The sequence below is a fragment of the Falco peregrinus genome, chromosome 7 (assembly GCF_023634155.1).
Source record: "Falco peregrinus isolate bFalPer1 chromosome 7, bFalPer1.pri, whole genome shotgun sequence".
NCBI lineage: Eukaryota > Metazoa > Chordata > Aves > Falconiformes > Falconidae > Falco > Falco peregrinus.
This window is the reverse complement of record NC_073727.1, coordinates 41,342,755-41,365,150: the sequence shown is the minus strand read 5'-3', so window position 1 is coordinate 41,365,150 and position 22,396 is coordinate 41,342,755. Positions and strand designations below refer to the sequence as shown.

At 38.8% G+C, this 22,396-nt stretch overlaps 1 protein-coding gene across 8 annotated transcripts in view; it reads right to left on the bottom strand.

Moving 5' to 3' along the window:
- ADGRG6 (adhesion G protein-coupled receptor G6) overlaps positions 1–22,396 on the bottom strand; it is a 112,757-nt gene that overhangs the window by 46,225 nt on the left and 44,136 nt on the right. For 6 of the 8 annotated variants that reach the window (XM_055810344.1, XM_055810345.1, XM_055810346.1 and 3 more), the window contains exons 3-7: positions 21,849–22,190; positions 17,520–18,140; positions 11,698–11,766; positions 8,361–8,444; positions 1,259–1,344 (exon numbers count right to left, since the gene is read on the bottom strand). In XM_055810344.1, the coding sequence (XP_055666319.1) occupies positions 1,259–1,344; positions 8,361–8,444; positions 11,698–11,766; positions 17,520–18,140; positions 21,849–22,190 (1,202 nt within the window). Of the gene's footprint in view, positions 1–1,258; positions 1,345–6,165; positions 6,910–8,360; positions 8,445–11,697; positions 11,767–17,519; positions 18,141–21,848; positions 22,191–22,396 lie in introns of all 8 variants that reach the window. The other 2 variants (XM_055810347.1, XM_055810343.1) reach the window with 2 other exon arrangements.

Genomic DNA, 22,396 nt, shown 5'->3' with positions numbered 1-22,396 from the left:
AAAGAGAACACTCTCCCATTTCAGTGAGGTGATTGTTACATTAGATGTACAACTGGTAGTGAGAGATGTGGGCTTTTTTACTGACAGAAGGAAATCTCTTTAAGGTCATGACACAGTGAATAGGTGAGTACACAGGATGCTGAACTTTTTCTTTTCTCCCTCTCTTCCTCATCTTAAATTCTCAGAAACACTTCAATTAGAAAAGATTTACTGACAAAACTACAGGGTCAATTTTCACCTAAAAGTCTACAACCTTATGATCTTTATTTCAGACCTTTGCATTATGTATTCTGAGTGGACAATGGCTGCTCAGTTTTCTCCCTGGGAGACACTTTTGCGTACTCTGCTAGGACCAAGAGACACCTTTCTAGATTCTTTGGTTCAGGCACCTACATACTTTGCCTGGCTACTGCGGCTAAAAGGACAACCTTGGCAGGGTTGGACGGCTGCATTTCTGGTTTGTAGATGACTGTAGGTCCTTAGCTTCTGAAAGCCAAAAGCCTCCAGGTTTATTAAAAGAAAAATAAAGAACAATTGCCATATATTTATGACATCCTATGTTCATGTTATTTAACTGGTATAAAGACTACTTACAGATTGTGTGAGAGCCACTATGTATACTGTCAGAAAGGACAGAATATCTGTATTCCAACAGAAGGAAGTTTCAGAGGCAAGAACTTCAAGAATCCTCTACCCAGAGGGCCCAGAAAGGAGCTTATGTCTGCTAAAATGGGCTGAAAAACCAGGAGCTACTAGAAACTCCAACAACTGACCTATAGCAGAAGACTTCTGAAGCAGAGAATATTAGGGTAAACTGGAAAAAAGTGTATTGCCTCACACAAATACACACTGCCTGTTTTTTTATTATTTCTGTCACAATATAACTTCAAAACCACACTGGTATTTGGGGAGAAAAAATTTTGCTCTGAATAGAGAGATGTTGGAACTTAGACATCTTTCAGTCTCTTTTCCTCCTTCAATGACAATTCTGATCTCACCACACTTTCCAAAATCTCAGTATCTACAATTCTTATGAAGCTGGCTAGTATAGTGCAGACATTTCAAAATCCTATCCACAGTGCCTAATAGCCCCAGCTAAACCTGAATTAATTACTGCACAAATCAATAATACAAAGTTCTTCGGAGAACACATATTAATTTAATAATTTATTTGGTAGTCTCTTTTCCTTTTCTGATTGATAACATCAGTGGGGCAGATTCATATAGGTAATCACACAGGAAAGAAAACTTAACTTACCCATTCTGCAACCACATCATGTACTTTAGATACTGAGTCGGAATTGGAACTAAAGACAGTTATAGATATCCTGTAGAATAGTCCACCTGTCCATTAGAAACAGCATTATAATGTTAGAAAATGAGCAAATTTACCTTTTTAAGAACAAAACTTAAGTTTCATGATGAATATAAAGATTGGCTGAACACCAGGTACAGGAACACCTCAAGCTCTTTTTGGCATTATGCAAGTTTGGAGCAAACAAGCCCTGCAGGCTTGGGCCCATTCTTACTAGTCCTGTCGAATTAGATGAGAATTCCTTCCCTCTCCATATTTTTAGACACTTGAAATGTGACATGGAAACTCACAATGTACATATAAATAGTATTTTGCATATGCCTTTTATGTGGTGTGTAAAAGCAAGATTATGAAAGTGTCATGAATTTAGAAAATAATCATAACTACTGAAGTCTGTTACATGGATAAATTCTCCTCTCAGCCATATTGTTATAATGCAGAATTCAACCAATGCAGATTGGACTAAAAACTTTGTGAGAGCGAATAAGGCTCATCAATTGAAAGTAACAAGATAAATGAGGACAGAAATAGGTGGGAGAAGGGATATCCAGCTCTTCTTTTCACTACATAGTCTTGGCTCTTAGGCCTGGTTGATGGCCAGATCATAGAATTAAGCTCATTAGTTCGTAGGCAGCTTTAAAAGATTTCACATCTAGTAAATAACATCAAATGATCTCATAGTTATGCTCTGTGTTAAAAGTCTACACCTTTCACAAGTTAATTTTTTTTCATTAAGCTACTAAATCTTCTGTATGCTCTAGCTGGATAAAATTTCTCAGGATGTGGGGGAGGTTTAAGAGTTTCTGGATCAATTCACTTGTATGAGTATGTACATGTGGCGTTGCCTGGTTCAAGGCTGTTAGAAAATGAAGTTATGAGTCTTGATCACAGATACATGTATTTGTATAAATCTTATCTAAATCTTGCAGAGACTTTACATAGGACAGAACAGTACATGACAACAATTGTACAGAAATCCCTTTCTGTTTTTTGATTGTAAAGGAATTACTCTATCTTTCTGACTCTAAATAAAAGACTTTTTATTCTAGGTGGAGCAAATTTCATTATTTTATAACTTCACAGATAATCAAGTATCTGGAAAAATTTTGAAGTCAGTATTTTCCAATTTAATTGTGCATATTAGTTACTATCCTATTCATGAGCTAGCCTGAGTATTGCTCTTTCTTCTCATTATGGAATTGATCATATGGTCACTGAGATTAGTATGAAAATTCCTCTGCAATAAAATCCTAAAAAATGAATGTCTTACAGGAAGATGGTTTACCAGTTACCTTCTTTGGTAAGCTATGATTAGATTTTAGATATGGGTAGAATGAACTTGCTTGGTTTTTGATTTATTTTTGTTTTTTCTTCCCCTAACTTAGCAGACACACAAATTTGTGTGCAGTTTAATCCGAAAATGTATTTTAGTTTCTTATTATTACTGTGATAGTTTCAATTAAAAGAGAAAAAAAAAGCCTTTGGAAGTAGAAAATTGGACTTTGCTCAAGTTGAAAACACTTGTGAGAGCTGGATCTCATTTATTTGTATATATCCCTGTATATACATATATTAAATCTTATATGTATAATGTACCTTTTATACGTGCTACACACACACATACAGAAAGTGTGCATTATATATATTCTCACACATTAATATATAATCCTATATATATAATTTTAACCTTATTTATGTAATTATTTATATGGATAAAATCACCTTAATATAGGAATATGCAAATTATTTTTAAAATCAAACATAGTAACTACAAACTAGTTAACAGCTTCAAGATCTCCACCAGATGGTGACCCAAAGCATGTTTTAATGAGGTGAAAAAAGAACAAGAACAAAAAACTAATCTACATTTTTAAAGACTCTCAGGAGACTGCAGTGGCAGATAGTGAAAACTAAAGATGATTTCTCACCCTCCAAATTAAACAGTGGAAATCCCACCTCAAAACGCTGAATGAAAAAAAAATATTTTTATGGGCAGAAAATTGATGAAAAGTAGCCAAAGACAATTTGAAAAAAGAGGAAAAGAGAACCTGGAAAAACAATTCTCCCCACACCCACCACCAACTACAAAAATATAATGATCAATGAAATACCAGGTTTGTTTTCTTTTAATTCTGTTAGGCAAATTATTCAAAAGTTTCTTTTGGAAAATCTTTGCTTTTTGAACATAAATCCTCAAAAATATATGAATACTGTAAATGAAAAACATTCATACAACCTCAGACAATAAAATGGCATAAAAATCTATCAAAATACATGGCAACCCAATATATTATCCTCACAGTCTCATGAGAGCTGTCTTAGAGAAGCACACAAAAATTAGAAATCACGTTATTGACATTTACTGTCACTAAGATGTTACAAATTCCCTTCTACTGTACTTGAATTAGTATTCAAAAATCTTTTTGTATGCTAAATGGATCTATATCTAAAGGATGAAAGCTAGCTACTTCTACATTCAGTCTACCAACTGAATATCTAATAGATAAGATGATCTGGGTTTTTTCTACATCTAACTTAACGGCTTGACATACTGTAGTTGACCTCAGGTTGACACAGGCAGCCCAGCTCAGTGAAGGTGTAACATAAACAAGATAAAAAGACAGCAGGAGAGCTAGTAAGTTGTTTTAGTGGTGGGTAAGAGGTGGTATTTTGTCTTGTTCCAGATGGTAAATTGGCCAAGGAATGAAGATGTGATGAAGCTGATGACTGATGGTACATTACAGAAGAAACTGGCATTTGGGACTGCATGGAATAGTGATGGATTGCTGCTGCAGGTGTCATCAGAGTGCCCTTCAAGATGGTCTCTTTGTGCTGAATAATAACTCCACTGTATGATGGTGGCAAAGGTATCACATCTTTCATTATTGCAGTTCTTGATGTCTCCAAAATAGAAGAGAGATTTGCAAAATGTCCATAATCAGCATTTTCAAAATCCAAGGCATGAGGACTAACAATATTCAGAGAAGACGTTCCTTCTCTGTGCTTGTTAAAGGATCCATACACCTTCTCTTCTGAAGCCCATTTGGAAAGCCTCAATATGTTTGTTGATGTCAGAACAGCAGAATTCCTTATGTCTTCATCATCACCAATGATTTCTTGTTCTACTGCCCGTAGAGAGTATCTCAGACTGTCCCCTTGATTTTCAGCGGAGTTTTGTCCTAAAAAAGTTAGATGTCTTCTTCGTGTTACTGTGGTTGGCAAGCTTAACTCTGCTACATCCCACTGAGGGATCAGGCTTGGAAAAATTGTATCAAGATGGTTCTGAAGACTTTGTGGGAGTGGAGGTGTGGAGTAGCTGTTAGGAGGTACGCTGATTCTGACTTTTGAGTCTGACTGAAGAACGTGCCTTAATTCCAAAGACAATGTCATTGGAAGGAAGTCAGAACTCATCAAACTTATGTTTTTTAAAAAAACACCTGCATCTATTTGAACTTTACTTCTTGCTTTATCAATATTATTTGTTACAGTATCATTTGCTGAAAGACGTTGAGACTGTGGTGATCTGTGTGTTCTTGTACTGTTTACTGTACTCTTAATTGGTGTATTGATCAAGAAAGCAGCTTGGCTATCCCTTGAGCATGAAGTCTGGGTTCCTGAATGTGTTGGAAGGACAGACACAAGCTGCTGCCTGTTGCTTAGGAGGGTCGTGTTGGTTTGATCAGTTATGTCAGTTCTGATTTGTATGTGCAAACTATCAAATATCATTAATTTTTCTGTGGACTTTTCAAGTACTTTATCAAAGGGACTTACCTGTACCTGTAAAAAGGGTTGACTCAAAGATGCTTCCAGGGAAGGGAAAGGAAAATCAAAATAAAATTGACTGTTCAAAGACATGGTTAGGTTTGCAAAGTTCACTGCTGACTGCAACTGTGATATTGTCCTGCCACCACTTTCTGAAATTCTCTTCGAAAGTCCTGGCATAAATGAACTAAAGATTTGTGTTTCTAAAGTTGATGCATGACTAAAGAAGTTCATTTCTTCAGCTCTGTGATCTAATAATCTAATGGCAGATGTTTGTTCAGAGATACTGTCAGACTTAGCAAGTGAACTAATGGATGGCAATCCCTCTGTTGGGGAAGAAAGCAGTTTATTAAATGAAAGCCACCAATTTTCTGATGGCTCCCCAGAAAATACTTGAGATACTTCTTTCAAATGATAGGAAACAGTCCAGAAACTTGCTGTTAAAGAAGGGGAAATACCTACATATTTTGTTGGAAAATCCAAGTAACCTGAGTCCCAGGAGTTGCCAACTCTATTCTCTGGCTCTAATACGGAAAAAGCTGACTCTTCATTTTCATTACTATCAGGAAATGCATCTAAATTGTTCTCCAGCACTCCGTTTCTTAGGGTCTCACTTGGCTTTTGAAAATATCCTGAATGTTTTAAATAATGAGACCAATAGTCGCTACTGGATATAAATATGCTGTCGCTTTCCAAATATAGGTCAGTCAATGATTGTTGATAAACAGGCAGGGTCGTTACAATGTGGTTAAATGCTGAGCTTGTCCAGCCTCTTCCTACCAAAAGTGCTGAAAATGTTAGTAGCTCCCTACCGTGTTCTAGGACTGAATCTGTCTGTTGGACATCAGGCATAAATCTTGTGTATGATTTTTTAATGTTTTGAAGAAAAGTTGTTGGGTTTGCATGTGGAGTCTCCACGGAGGTTAGATTTGTAATGCCTCCTGAGTGATTTTCCTTAAGGTGCATAGATTTTCTAAATGGAAATTCACTGCTTGCTGCTAACAGAGAAAACGTCTTCCTATCAGCATTGCTCTCTATCATTTCCAGGTTAAACCTTTCAGGTGTGAAGTTTAGAAAATCTAGCTTACTTTTTTGGAATGACGATTTCTCCTTTATAGGTGATATAGTTAACCTAGAATGTCTGTCTTCTTGAATGTCAGAGGTGGTATGATAATTAAATACTGTCTTATTCCACAAACTCACATGCTCCAAGACATTGCCTACATGCATGAAATTGGTTGTGCTGCTGTTGGAGGATGAAATCCACACAGTTTCTTTTTTGTGTCCGTAAGCATTGCTGCTGCTGCTAACAGGAGAGTGGAACACTGACTCAGAATGATCTAGCCTATCTGCCAAAGTCCAGGCTCTCTCTGCATTAGGACTTCTGCTTTGAAGAAGAGGAACTGCTGCATTCTCAGAAGGCTTTGTACCAGCATCTGCTGTATCAAAAGTGCCACGAAATGAACTTCTAGAATAATTTGAAATATTTTCATTTGGTAACTGATTTGTGACAGTATTATCTAGGTCATTTTTTTCTGTAAAAGCAGCCAAGGTATTGTTGCTGGTCTCCTCAGAAGCATCTGATGTGGACAAAGTTGGAAGAAACAAGCTGTACATGTGTTTTCTCTCTGGGTTCTCATCTGCTGAGTTTTTACTGAAATGGAGAGGCCTTTGTTTCACTGGCCAAATAATTGGGGTTGAGATAATTCCTATGGTTTTGACCCCTTTTATCTTAGATTCTTGCTGCCTCTGTGGTCGTGAATGGGAGGATTCAGGTAAACTTCTCTTCATTCGGAAGATAACTGTAGCAGGAAGTCTGAATTCCTGCAGGTCTGTGTGTAGCAAGCCACAGAGTTAATGGATTAAAGAAAATATATGCAACTTAACTGTCTGTTCCTGCCTGCTCTTAGTGTAAAAATCAACTTACCAAGACTGGAAAATTATGCCAGTTAGCTGAGTTTAATTTTCTTCTACTGTAAATTAATTTGTGTTATTTTTCTTAGTACTTCTACTATCTCTTGGGAGTTTCAAAGCCAAAGAAGGGACTTAATCGTCCAGTTTTTATTCATAATAACATTACGGCATTCAGTTCCTTCTGTAGTTACGAAAATCAGACTTAACTACTGATGGTGAACATAGAGTGAGTGGCTCCACAAAAAGAAAAAAGCACAGTTTGAAAGAAATTTTCAGTATTTTCTTCTTACTTCAACAGCTTAGTAAATTCAAACAGGCTTAATTCAGATAAATTCTTTCACACTGTCTACTGTACTGCATGATTGCCAATGTACAAGAAATTATTTGCCAAGAGAAAAAATACTCCAGCAACTTTAAAACCTACAGTAGCAACTGATGCGTTTGGGGTGGGGGGTGGGGTGGGAGGGTGGGGAGGAGAAGAAAGAAAAACAAATCACAACCCCCCCCAGGTTCTAATTTATTTCTGTGGAGTACACTGAAAAAATAAATCTTTAAAAAAAATATCTTTAAGCCTTAGATGAAAATTGTAGAAATGTATCTCTGTGTGGTTAATAATGTTTAACAATGATCTTTAACAAATTAAGAAGTATTTTAACAGTGCCTCACAAAATGATGCTCAGTGTCTAGGAGACAGTGATATCATAGAATTTGAGAAAACCTTAAAAGAAATCCCTGCTTTTTTCCTGTGCTAATAATAGGCTCATTTACTACCTTATTTTTTCCCTTAATCTTTCTAAATGAAAAGTGAATGATATCTGATACTGTCAACATTTTCCCTAGTAAAGTCTGATCCAGCTCTTCTTGAAGTCAGTGGAAAGATTCCTGTTGACTCAGTGGAAGTGGCTTTGCTCCATAGGAACGATTCCACTTGGCTCCTGTGCCTGACTAGTGAGGAACAGACAATCCCAGCATACTACCATCCTGGTTGCACAAGCAGGAGCTAGATTATGCCTCATAATGTGCAGACTTAAAACATTTCAGTAGGATGGTTCTTTTCAGACCCGTTTTAAAAATCCCTCTCCCTTCCCTTGTTATTTGCATGGGTAAACACAAAGTATGACACAAAGGGAGTCCCTTTTGTACAAGAGCCAGGTAAACATGATACAAATAAACACCACATTTTGTTCTGTTCTCATTTACACCATTTTTACATGGTCCAGTGAAGCTACTCCTGATTTATTTACATGTAAATGAGATCAGACCTGAGACATGACCCTTGACATTATGATAGTATGAAAAAAACACCTCAAAATACAATAAATTTTCTCTAGACACAGTACAAGGAAAAATGTAACACAGGATTTCTTACCATTGTTTGGCTTATCGTTTCTATTAGTATCGGGCATGTTAGTGGAGACAGTGGGTGGTGTAGGAGTAGTAGCATTTACAGTAGCTGGTAATAAAGACGAGAAAGAGGTGAACTTGAATGAAACATGAATGTTAATAAGGTAAGACAAAATGGGAACAATGCATGGCAATGTAAAATGAAACCATCTGCACACAATGCCATAAATGTTAAATAAACACATTATTTTTTCTGCACGAAGATGAATGGATATGAACTGAGATCCCAGTCCTGCAATCTTCACTTTCACTGACTTCAGTGGGAGTTTTGCCAGTGTAAGGTTTGCAAGATCAGTCCTGTACTTTCATAAACTCAAAATCCTCTTATGAGAGCTTCAGATCCAAACAGTTGTGCAAAGACCAGAAAGTAGATCTTATAAGTTCTAAGAGGCATGCACTTAGAATATTGCTTGTGGAAAGAATAATTGTCCCTACTCAGGGACTGAAGATGACACACAAATGTGAAACTAAAACACCCATGTAAGAATCTAATTAACTCCACTGAACTGAAATCAGACCCAGAATAATTGAAGTGGAATATATATTTTGAAAGCTTCATATAGGATCTCAACTGTACTGTTCCCACTGGCACTAATGGGAGTCACTCCCCAGAACCCTGGCAAATGTTTCCCAGACAAAGCAGCTAGAACACTTCTCAAAATCAGTGAGGAGCCCAGACTGCAAATTTCACCCACAGCGGACTGGGAGGGTACACATGCTAGAGGAATTCAAAGATCATGACATCGAATTTTCAAATAATAGTTTGGAAAATAATTTGATTTTATTTAGTAACTCCCAGGGAATGCAAATGCATATTCTGACAGATTTCTTTTTCCTGAAAACTCTTTGAACAATCTGAAGGTTACTGAAGTATAATCTCACAGCGTTGCACAAGTTTTGAAGATTTTGAGCAAGAACCAACCTGGAAAGGTTAAATGACTGTATTTTAGGCAGAAATTGCACTTTGGATTTTTTGTGAGGTTGTTTTAGCTAACATTTTTGAGTCTGAAAGTCATAAACTCAGGTTTCATCTTCGGGAGCAGGTTTATGTTCAGGTTTCAGTGAAACAAGAAACTTGGGAAAAGAGAAGGAAGAGTTGGACACTGCAGCAGCCAGGTTCTAACTGGGAAAGTGAGTGTATAAAGTGAACCTTATTATACAAAAAAAGCTGCTTTTATATGAAACTTTAGGGCTATATTGTCTGACAGGTAGACAAGGCTTCTTACTGATTGTATCTTCCAGCCAATGCTGTTAAAGAAGGCATCTTCCAATGAATGAAAATATTTGCTAAGCATAATGGAGAAAACAGATCTTTCATCAGATGTAGCTGACATAATCTGGCATCCACAAACTGTGTTACTGGTGCTCTTGCACAACACACAACAAACAAACAAAACAGGAATATAAACTGGCCTCTCAGTTTAAAATAAATCTGCAGTGCTGACAGAAATAGACAGATGACTTTTTATGATTTTCATTATTATGACAATAATGATACTGATGATGAACAGGGTAAATCTCATCCGCCACTTCCAAAGTGACAAACACAGAACACCAGTGACACTTTACCAAACACTTTGCAGAGAAGGAAAGAGTGTTATCTTCATGCAGGTATTCGTAGTCTTTATTGAAGATGCGATGGTCTAAGACAGGGGTCCTCGAACTTTTTAAACAGGGGGCCGGCGCGCGGATGAAGTGGCAGGCAGTCATCTGCGGCTGCTTGGTTCCCCCCGCCATGTGTGTTCTATAAATACCGGGGGCCAGACTGAGAACCCTGGGGGGCCATATCCAGCCCGCAGGCCATAATTAGAGGACCCCTGGTCTAAGAAGTTAAGAGAGGCAAGTTTGAAAGGTAGCATCTTTTATTAGAGGCATTATCTTCTACTAGACAAGTTAATACAGCTGGAAAAAGGCTGAGGCTTTCAGAAAGGCAGGCTTGTATCACTGAAAGTGTGTCCATTTCTGCAGCCATATTAGCTGACCTAATGAAAGATATTCTCTGTCCTTTCACAACATGCCATTTTGATAGAGGGAAATGCTCAGAGTTCTTCCAAGAGAATACACAAAGTTCTTTATATGGTGGCTATATTAACCTTTACATATAAAAAGCCTAATACTGAATAACTGTTGCTGTGACATTTACCTAAGGTATTCAAGTAGCAGTATTTAGATCATATTGTGCTTTGTGAATATGATGCCTGAAAATTACTGTTTGAAATCTGATTACAGACATAATTGGCATTTTACCTTCCCTGTGAAGACCAGTAGAATATGCTCCAAGAACCTGAATTAAATTTAACTCAGGAAAATCTTGGAGAAGTATACTGAAGACTGACATAGGTCTCTTAGTGGCTTCCCAAGCTGAGTGCACTTTCCTTTTTATTTTTAAACCAAGTCTGATTTACTTCTAAATGCTGGTTTTGAAAGAGTTCTGTGACTTTCTCATCCCCTTTTATACTTCATTCTCTTCTGTCTCCTTCTTCCGCTGTTCAGCCTGAAAAGGGTTACAGAGCTAGACATTTTGGGTGCAGCTGCTGCTGCTGTGATTGAAGTTTAACATGGCATTCCACCTCATAAGCAGGTCTGTGTTCATGAAGGTCTTGGAAATGGGCTGATGTTGTTCATGTTGAACATTTTTATAGAACTTCAGCCTCTAAGCAGAGCAGAAAGAATTAACTGTCCTTGCATGTCCAATTCACATGGCATGAAATTCTTTAGGGTTTACCTATTCCTTGCATTCAACTGAGCTGATCTTTAAAGACACCTAATGAATTCTTGTCTGGGGTGATTTTTACAATAATAAACCATTGGTAAATGATGTAACAAGTATTTCATTAGCCAATAGCTTCTGGATTTTGCAGTTTGATGTTAAATTTTTACCTGCTACTGTCACAAGTACCTATAGCTTATTGGGAAAAAAAATATGAATAGTCAGTTCCTTTATTTACATCTGCTCATTTTTTGTTTACAGATGCATCCACTTCTTACCCTGATTAATATTTTACCGTCAAAATGTGCAGGAGGAGAAGAAATGGAGAAAGAAATGAAAGCACTCAATTAATTCAGTTTTGATATAATGAAGACTATTTGGAAAATGTATTATCAAGGGAGTGATCACATTTTTTCCACATATTGTACGTACAGGACACCCACACACTTGATGAGACTAAAGAATTCCTTTCCTTGCTATTTTTTATTGCAGTTCACCCTTTTAGAAACAATAACAAAAAAGAAAGGGAATGAAAACCCCATGGTAAAGGTTTACCAAAGATGAAACTGTGAAAATGACCTGGACTTCTTACCTTGGCAAAGGCTTCCCAGGTTTGCACAACTGGTTGGTTCAATTGCAGAAGAGGGAATTAGGTATGATCCTTTAGGAAAAGAAAGTAGAATAATTAGAAAGGTTTGGCTACTGGGCATAAAACTATCATGTCTCAAAATATACTGTATCTTGCCGTGACAGTCTTCTTCCTAACTTCTCTCGGTGGCTAAAGGGATACTGCCATTTGCCTGTAAGAGCCAAAGTGTTCCTATTTTCTGTTGCTACTGAGGTATCCATGAAAACCCTGCTGACTTGCAAGTTAAAGTATCATTCCCTAGTTTTCTTAGCTTTCACTAAATAGCATTGCATTAAATGAATGCAGCTTGTGTGTACTCTGTGAAATGGCTTTAAGTGGAGGGGTCAGCATGGACATAGGATTTATGCAATCTTTATGAGTAATCATGTGTGCCTTGGAGAAGCAACCCTGCTCCGCTGCTGTGGCACAGGTTACCTGCCACACACTTGTGAGTAATCAACCTGTGACAGACACCAACCAGATAAAAGGTGATTAAACTTGTTCCTCTGCTCAGGGAGTGGGTGTGATTAATATTCTGGTATGCATGATTTATAAGCAGATAATGTTATAAGTCTGTATCTCTACTGATTTATTCATATTGACATGCACACACTGTGATGATCTGGAGAAAAAAACAGGGCATATAAGAATGGCTACAGAAAAAGAACTGGTGAAACTGCATTAATGACACTGTGTATCCCAGCGGTTCAGCTGCAGATACAGCTGCTTTTGCATGCTGTGTTGAAAATAACGGGGCCATAGAGCATGGCATAATCTGAATCTACTGGGAGCGTTGCCCTTTTGGCTTTTGCTTTACTGCTTCAGAATCATATTGACTCAATGAGGTTCTCTCATGAAACATTGTATCCTTCCATAAAATTAAACAGCCACCACCCATCAGCTCATAAAGATAGCCAGGAAAATATTTCCTGTGATGCAAGAACAGATGAAGCACGGGGCCTCAACAGAGAAATCATGTCACACTACAGATACCATTACATGTATTGCTGACGAAAACAGGGCAGAATTTAAAACATGTGATCCTCAACAAATACTAAAACTCAGCATTTTTTAATTTTTTTTTCCCTTGGTACACTTCCTATGAACTCCAGAAAGGATGTTCTAAGTGATTCTAGTACCTCTTGAATAAGGGATTCCCCCCGTCCCCCCCAATATATTTGATAATATTAAGCAGTAGTATCAATGCCTACTGTAAGTTATCTCCCCTTGGTTCTGTATTATGGAAAGACCACCTGAAAGTTGGCTTCGAAAATCTGTAGACCTACATATTTTCTTCAGGGAGCATTTAAAAAAAGATCATGATTTTTATTTGGTGAAACTAAAGAAAAAAATCCAATCCATGTCCGATGGAGCCAATGCTGGCTGGCTCCAAGATGGACCCACCACTGGCCAAGGCCGAGCTCATCAGTAACTGTGGCAGCTCCCCTCTGACAGCACGTTTCAGAAGGGGGGAAAAACACAGGCAACGGCAGCTGCAGCCAAAGAGAGGAGTGAGAACAGGTGAGAGCAACAGCGCTGCAGCCAGCCAGGCCGGGGCAGGAGGGGCAGGAGGTGCTCCAGGCGCCGGAGCAGGGGTTCCCCTGCAGCCCCTGGTGAAGGCCATGGTGGGCCAGGCTGTGCCCCTGCAGCCCATGGAGGTTAACGGTGGAGCAGATAGCCACCTGCAGCCCACGGGGGACCCCACGCTGGAGCAGGGGGATGCCCAAAGGAGGCTGTGACCCATGGGAAGCCCATGCTGGAGCAGGGTCCTGGCAGGACCTGTGGACCCGTGGAGAGAGGAGCCCAGCTGGAGCAGGGCTGCTGGCAGGGCTTGTGACCCTGGAGCAGTCTGTGAAAACAACAGCCCATGGGAAGGACTCACACTGGAGAAGTTCGTGGAGGACTGTCCCCTGTGGGAGGGACCCCAGGCTGGAGCAGGGCAGAGTGTGAGGAGCCTCCTGCCCCAGAGACAGCGTGTGATGGACTGACCGCAGCCCCATTCCCCGTCCCCTGCGCCGCTGGTGGGGAGGGGGGAGAGAAAACGGGGAGTGAAGTTAAGCCTGGGAAGAAGGAAGAGGTGGGGGAAGGTGTTTTTAAAGATTTGGCTTTATTTCTCATTACCCTACTCTGATTTGATTGGTAAGAAATTAAACTAATTTTCCCAAGTCGAGCCTGTTTTGCCCATGGCAGTAATCAGTGAATGATCTCTCCCTGTCCCTGTCTTGACTCACGAGCCTTTCATTATATTTTCCGTCCCCATCCAGCTGAGGTGGGGGAGTGACAGAGTAGATTTGGAGGGCACCTGTCGTCCAGCCAGGGTCAAATTACTACAACTGTATACTTTAAAGAAGAATATTTTCAGTTAATATATTCAATAAGCTTTTTAAGTTTTAATTGGGTTGAATTCTGGCCAGAGTAGACATTCCCTCAGTGTTCACTAGAGCAAATGTAATGATTTGGATGCAAACAGATACTTGGCATAAGCTACTTTATGAAGCCAAGTGGCATGGTCAGTAATGTGAACAGCAGACGTGGACCCGTACTATAGACCCTTTGTGTGATATTTCTCACTCCCTTCAAATGTCTAAAACTCTGACATCCATATCTGTTAATCACACTAGACTTTCTTTATAGTTAGTGTAGAGGAACAGGCACTCCTACAGCAAAAAACCTTCTGACTTCACTGAGACATCTTCTCCAGTATGAGACGCACTGATCTTTGGAACAGCTTTTTTTATTCCACTATTCATAAACAGCATTGAGGGCAATTAGCTCAGCCTGACACATCATTCAGCTGCCTAAGGCAGACAGATCCCAGCCTGAGTTAAGGCTGACAGTGAAACTAAGAATTCCTCCGGCCTTTGGGAATGAAGGACTCGTGTAGTGTACACGAAGCAAATGCAATTGCAGGCATGGACAGACATGTGGCCACGTTACCCTTAAACTGAATAGGTAACATCCTGCTATAGGTGCAGCCAATGCAGACTCCAAAATCAGTACCAGAAGTTGATTAAATGCTCCTCAGTTTGCCTGCACTGAGCTTTGAATTGGTGTTGTTACACCACTATCATTACCTAGGCTGCTTGTTTTAAAATTATTCTGGATATCCAGGCTGTGTACATATACCTTTAAATGCAAGCTGTGCTAAGGTATGGCAATAAAAACAGAATTCAGTCAAGTCTTAGAGAAACACCCCACCATGATTGCACAGCTGTGAAAACATTAGTCTAAGGAATAAACTAGGAGAAGGTAAAACTATGAAAAGATTATCTGGAACAATTTGCCCGTGTTTTTATGCTCCATAAATCTACTTGTAAAAGCTTTGTCTGAAAACCCATGAAAATAATACCCCTTAAAAAATGTAAGCACTGTTCAGGCACGGATACATTGAGATCACTGCTAAATGCTTGGTTTGCTTTTTTGTTAAGTTACATGCCACTTTCTGAGGAAGCATTATTGGAGCTGTGTGAAAACCTTTCTTCTGCATAAATCCTTCCATTGCTGCTAAATGAAGCCTAATAAGTTAGTCATCTCCTGACTATCAGTGGTTTATTCATGGTTGATAGCCTGACTCCAACTCTCCTGTCGAAGGCTGGTTTTACAATGAAGGCTTTTATTCAAGAAGATGAAGGGAAGAAAATTCTAACAATTCCATCTCTGGATTAGCAACCATTTTTTAAATGACACTGCACCCAGTATTTTCTTTTAGGAAACACTCTGGTTCAGGAAAGCCTGTATCACAGGGGATGATTTAACATCTCAAAAGAATAAGACTGAATAGTGAGTTAGTTTTCTCCTATGCTTAGATAGAGGAAATAAAAATGCTTATATATAGATACATTTGAAGTGGCTTGTATAGACACCTGGCCCTAACACATGAAGGCTAATATGTTTTCTAAAATAAATATCTGCTTTAAGGAAAGAGTTGAACAATGGCATCCCAAGGAATAAGGCTGTGGAATGAAAGTAAGTGTATTGTTTCTATGTCGACAGCCTGTGATATTACATTTGTATCACAGGACTGTACAGTCTTTAACAGAAAGAAGGACAAGACCCATACTCCAGTTAAAAATAAATGAAACCACAACATTTACAGAGGTCTTGGTAGGTCATTTAGCAAAAGTGTTGTGGTAATCTTTGTAGTATAACAATGTAGGAGGAGTAAGATTTTCTTGGAAGTAATTTTCTGTCAGGCCAGTTTGTACTGATGGAAAAGCAGCAACTTTTTTGTCCACACCACCTTCATCTGTCACAGTCAATTTTTAGATCAGATTTTTCTTTGTTCTGGTGGAGGGGTGAAGGCACCTAGTTGCTTGTGATTTTATAGAGGCGTTGCTTAGATTTGTTTACCAGAGACGTGCTGAGAGCTGTTCCAGCGAGTCTAGATGTGAATGAGTACCTCATGTTTTGGTCTGAGTAAACTAAAGCAAGCAAGCCTTTTTTTTTTAGCCACCTTAACCCCTCAAGAGCTATTAAATACAGAAATTATCACACCTTAATGATGCCAGCTTCTGTTTTAGAGCTAAGGATTCTCAGAGCGCTGACAGATGCTCTGCCAGGAGATGCTTATATTGACACTATTTAAGCTATGTTTAAACTAATAAGTAGTAAGGTGTCAGAGGAGCAAGAAGCAAAACTAGAAAGGACATGAGATATGAAGAGACCCCACGTGGTTCAGAAAGAACTAGTATTTTTAACTGTTTACTTTGATTTTTTTGAGTGTTTTTTTTTTTAACAAATTTGTTTTTGTTATAATAGCAAGGCTCAAACTCCATGTCAAACACACATGGAATTTGACAGCAGCTGATTTTCACGAGCATTGTATGTGTGTGTATAAGCTACTGCTGGCTGTGATTCAGATTTTCCCCTATGCATGTTTAATTAACCAAATGCCTCTAAAGTTATGACTAACAAAAAGATTATTTTTTTGAAAAAACACAATAATACTGTTTTTTGACACGTTTTTCAGTTTTGATTTTTTTTTTTTCATCTAGAAAAGACATTCCAGTACAGAATTGTCAACCAGCTGTAATAACATACATATACATAAAAATTACACCTGAGCACTTATGAGAATTGAGTGTCTGAGCCATGAAATGAGAACAGGTTGGACAATGTATTGGAATTTATCTTCTGGAGTAATCTACAGGAAGAAAGACCTTCATTATTTACCAGTTAAAAGAAGGACTGATAATATGTTATCAGGAAGAAAAAACCCAATGATTTTGATCTAAACCCCTTCCTGTCTTCCTCCTCTAATTTAATCTTTTCTCGTACTTTTCTGTCTCATATGCATTGTTGATTTGTCACTACTTTTGCTGGTTCTGCATACACAGCACAAGGGTTGCAAGGGCTCCTTCTGGCTAATCAAAGGGCCAAAGGGCACGTACAAAAATATTTACTACATGGTAAGGTAACACCCATTTTTTTCTCCAGAGACCACTGTAATCTTACCCGAGGCTAGCAGGTACTTGCCTGTTATCCTCATTTCATGTAAGCATAAGGCCAATAAACAAACTATTTAGGAAAAACTTTGATCTGCAGATCATTTCAAGCAGCAACTCAATATACTTAGGTGACTTGTTCTTTTAGGGAAACAACTTTATAACCTTTCAAAGCCTATGTGTATGGTAAGAGTTGAGCTAAAGTCTAAGAAAGGTAAGACCTAGCTGTTTTTCTTTCGCAGGGACATTTTTTTTTTTTCAATGCTGGTATATTATATATTCAGCACAATGCAGAAGTGTGGGGGGAAAATAAGCAAAAAAGATTTGGCAGAGCATACTCACCACAACTCAAATTGTTTTCTGCTTTCAGTGCTGAAGTTGGAATACTCCAGAATTCATTTTCCCAGTCTACAATGTTTCCTTTCACATCGCAGCTGAGGTTGGCCAGTGTTTGAGCATTCATGGTGAAATTCCAGAGGCGGAAGTTGTAAATGTCCCCATTTAGAGAGCTCACTTCATTGCTGTTAGAGCCCAGCACCAGCCTCCCATTTCCCGGGATAACTTTGCCAGAGATATCTGGACAGAAGACTATATGATAGATGCTTTTGGCATATATACCTATATTGCCTGAGAAGCTATCCCCTACAACACAGAGCTGTTGAAAGGTTTCCGTGAAAAACTCTGCATTTCGTGGCAATGCGTTCTCAAGGATGCATTGCGTGCCTGAGATAGACAGAAAATGGCCTTTTGTGGTCTTCCCAAAGCTGAAGAATTCTGTTGACAACGCATCAGTGTAGGAGAAAACCTTCCAGTCGTCATTGTCATCGTTGCTGCCCTTGGTTGCTTCAAAGCACAGTGTGAACTGGCTAAGCTCTGGCACTGCGACAGTGTCTGCCACAGACACAGCATCAATGTCAGGAACCTGGGGAATGATGACTTTCTGATTCCTCAGAGACACGGCGACTAGAAACAAGAAGAGATAAATACATTTTTTAAAATAAATTAATCATATAGAAGTAAATGCAGACTGGCAGCAGGGGTCAAAGGAACATTCATTAAATCAAACATTTATCAGATGGTTTTTATCACTGTAATATACCAATAGCACACACAAAGGGAAAATCGGCTTGGGAGTGCACTCAGCTGAAAATATGCAGATTTCCTTTTCAACGGCATGGAGAATGCTGTGCTACACATAGTTAACCATCCCTGAAGTTGCATTAAGAGTAATATTAGGAAATATTGCCTACTAACTTCCAACTCTGCCTCAGCTCACTTTATAAATATTACTAGTTATTCATCTAGTAAGGATGCATTAAGCAATGGAATAAACCAGTTATTTGAAAAACACAGTATGACTTGCTTTTAAGGTAGATTATTTTAATTACTTGTCTGCATGACTGCATTACACCAATGAAGTTCAGGCCTTGCTTCTTTTAAATATTGCAATAGAAGAAAGCCCCTACTACTTTCCTTGGCCAACTGAAGTCTTTTGTTCCTAAATTCAGCTAATGGGTTTCTACGAAGTGTCGCATTTTGTCCCCAGCAGCCTTCTGGTTGAATACTGCAATCATGTGCTCATGAATATTTACATTCAAGCTGTCCACTATTTGCTAATATTTGGGTCAGCAGGTTTGGATTTTGCACAAGTATCCAGAAGTGGCTAGACCTCTTGCAACTATGTAATTTAGTAATTTAGGCATGGACAGAATTACTCTGTCTCTAATTGTTATTAAGTATTCTCATTTGCAGTAGCAAAAAAGGCAGTCACCAGATGTGAAAACCAGCATCACATGACATGCTTTTTCTCCGTAAGTATATTAATGACAATTCTGTTCACTCTGCTTTGGAGAACACTATTTTTCAAAACAAAGTGCCAATATGCTCAGTATTATTGGCACATTTACGGGAGCAAAGTTCTTCTGGTAAATTTCTCCACAGAAAGAAGTTTCAGGTTGTCAGTCAAGCAAAGGCACTGAAGTCAACAAGACCAGATTGCAGCAGCCCTTGGGGTTTTACTTCTGGCTCCACAGTTCTGTGGTAGATCACATACATCTTCAGCAGTTTCCCTTGGGATTTTCAAGTGATGCCACAACACATATTAATTACTACACCTGTTCCCTTCTCAGAAAGAAATAAATACCTTTCAGTATGAGAGGGTGAGACATGTAAGGGAAGGGCGACTGTGACGCCACACTTAGGAAAAAAGACAGATATATGGGGTATAAAGATTCTGTGTAGTCTGTGGTATTGCAATTTCCCTTTGCCAGCTGCTTGCAAAGACTCCGAGCTCCAAGCTACCACATTCGGATACACACAAGGACATAATCTGACCAATATATTATATAGTAAAATAACATACAGCATTGCACATTATCCACCAACCCAGCAACCGGAGAACGGGAGGGAAGAGAAAAATACTGGGCTTTTATAGTTACTGGATTTACTTCACAGATTTTTTTTCTTCCCAGGGGCAAAAGTATGTTGTAACTATTTTATAGATAGAAAATGTGTTCAACTCTCCAATGAAAACAGTGGCATTTTTTTCATGGGTTAATTATACTGTAAGCTTCTTTACGTAACATGGAAAGTGTTCCAGAAGAAGTATAAGGATTCAAGACTTGAAAAAAATTGAAAGCTCACTCATATGAGCACTGTTAAGCCTGTGTTAGGTGGTCAGGAGAGTTATGGACCATCTGGTCACATTTAAACAGTACAGGAAGAAAATAAACAGGGAGGACGGTGCTCTGGTACTGAACAAGTCTACTCAACTTTGCTGTACTCATCTGACAGATTTAACCACTGGCACCTTCCCCACACAGTGAAAGCACAAAACAGACAAGTATTTTGTCCATATGGAGAAAACAGAATCCTGCCATCAACATTAAGCACAGATCTCCTTTCTCATTACTGTTGCATAGTCAGTCATCATACTGATGAATTTCAGATGTTAGTATTGCAGAAACTGGTTATTCTCTGAGGAAGAATATACATATATTATTGGAATATTCATCCGAGTGTTTAGACTACTTTCAGAATGATGTTAAATTGTTTCTGTTAGGAAGATAAATGGATTACAATGATCAGGGTGGGGGTTTTTTTGACACATTGCTATTTACACATGAAGAACATAAAAAAGCTTTGACAGCTTGGACACAGCAGGAGCACCGAGCAATAGGCAGCTCACTGTTCTGAGATCCACATCTGCTTTTACAGGAGTGCTGGGACAACACGAGGCCTGCCTCTGCTGCTTTTTAGAGCCCCTAGCTTACTTGCGGGTCACTGTCTCACATCTCATGCACCCCTTTACCCATAAGCACGCCAGGAGTCCCTAGATTGTATTTTACAAACCCTTGCAGGGAAAACTGCTTTCCTGCCAGTCAAACTTTTCAGCATGGTTCGGTGCTTAAGTAGTGGCTTCTGCTGTTCCTAGCTTCACTGCTTTCATCTGCCCTTTTGCTGATGCTGGAAGAAATGCATCAACTTTAATGAGGTCTGCAACTGTCTGCATACCAAATACCTGTTAGAGAGGTTAGAGGTTACTATCGCACTGAATCTGGGCCACTGCAGTACTACTCAACTGTATGCTAAATTTACACGACATTGTCCCAAGCATTTATGTACTAACAGAGGTCTGTTGCCTCTCCTTCCTCTCCTTTCAGCACTGAGCAACTTCTACTCATTGGTGGAGCTTTTAATTATGCAGTTAACTATTACTAATAAATTATAATTACACTCTTCAGCTGATGTAAATTGACATAATTCCCCTAAGACTAGCAAAGCTGCGTTGATTTACTGTAGCTGAGGATATGGCCCACCCATCTGCTATTGGTGTGCTACAGTAGGTGACAACCAGGAAAGCCAACACTTGTGCAGGTGGCCAACTCGTTACGGATAACAGGACATACTCTGTGAAAATCACTTTGAAATCACTTTTGCATAAAATCGAGCAGTCACACAAAAGCTGTTCTATTCTTGGCTAATTCCCTCTCAATCATTTCCTGCCTCCCTTCACCTACTCTTTTAAATTTGTCTTTCCCCACATATATTTTGTCTTGGGTACATATTGCATACTAGGATGCACCGTTAATGTCCTTTTAAATGCCATTTCTAAATATCAAATTGCTCTGTGTCTTTGAATGGCCCTTTACTTTCCAAATTTGCATTACTTTGTGAAACTCAAAATTAAACAAGTTACTTAATTTTATTATTTACATATGACCATTTCTGAGAAGTGAAAGAAAACATGAATGTAACACTGTTCCCCTTGCTCTGGGAGAAATTAAGGATTTTGCCCAGGTGTCATGTTTGTAGTTGTAACAATGGTGTCACCAAGCCTTAACATAGAGTTTCTGAAGTAATATATATGTGAAACATTAAAATAAGTCACTGGTGAAGGTCACTGATACCTTTACTCGCACTGGGGAGTAGTCTTCTTACTCAGAATGAAAGAATATCTTTCAAGGCTATTGTTCATTAATGGTGCTATCCATGAATGTAAGGTACTACTCAATTGGGCATGGAGGTACTATTTTTGCTTTCATAAAAATACATTACCTGTAGGTATATATACACAAATGGTGTATATACACAAGAAGTGTTATTCTAATCCTGACAGGACATTTCCTTCCAGCATCTACAAGGGGGATGAAAGGCTTTGGCTTTACTTACTTCGTACATAGCTGGCATTAAAACCTTTCTTTTGGATACTGAAGTCACTTTTAAATGACACGATCATTTCATTTCCAGTAGAGTTATAGGATAATCCTTTGGCAGTGATGCCACAAAGGTTCATTGGGCTTTCTCCATTGTCTAATGTCAGTGAATCATAAATGCAGCCCGGAGCTTCTTCAATGTCAAAATCGATAAATGTTAACTGTATAATGAATCCATGAGGTGCTCGGATGATCCACTTGCATGCTTGGCTGTTAGGATAATCACTGGGGAAGCAGGGAGAAGTGAAAACTCCAGACGGGTCAGTTAGCACGATCCTACAGTCGTAGCATCCGTGAGCTGGCAATAAAAAACAAAGAAAGGTTGCAGGTCAGGAAAAGAAATATCTTAACAGGAAAGTAATCATCAACACAATAATAAAATGTATTTGTATACAGAAAAACATAAATGAGATGGAGAGGAAGAAAGGCAGAAAAAGGCCTGGTTTATAATGGGGAAAATGCTGGAGGACTAGTATAGCAAGAGAATGCTATATGTAAGAAATC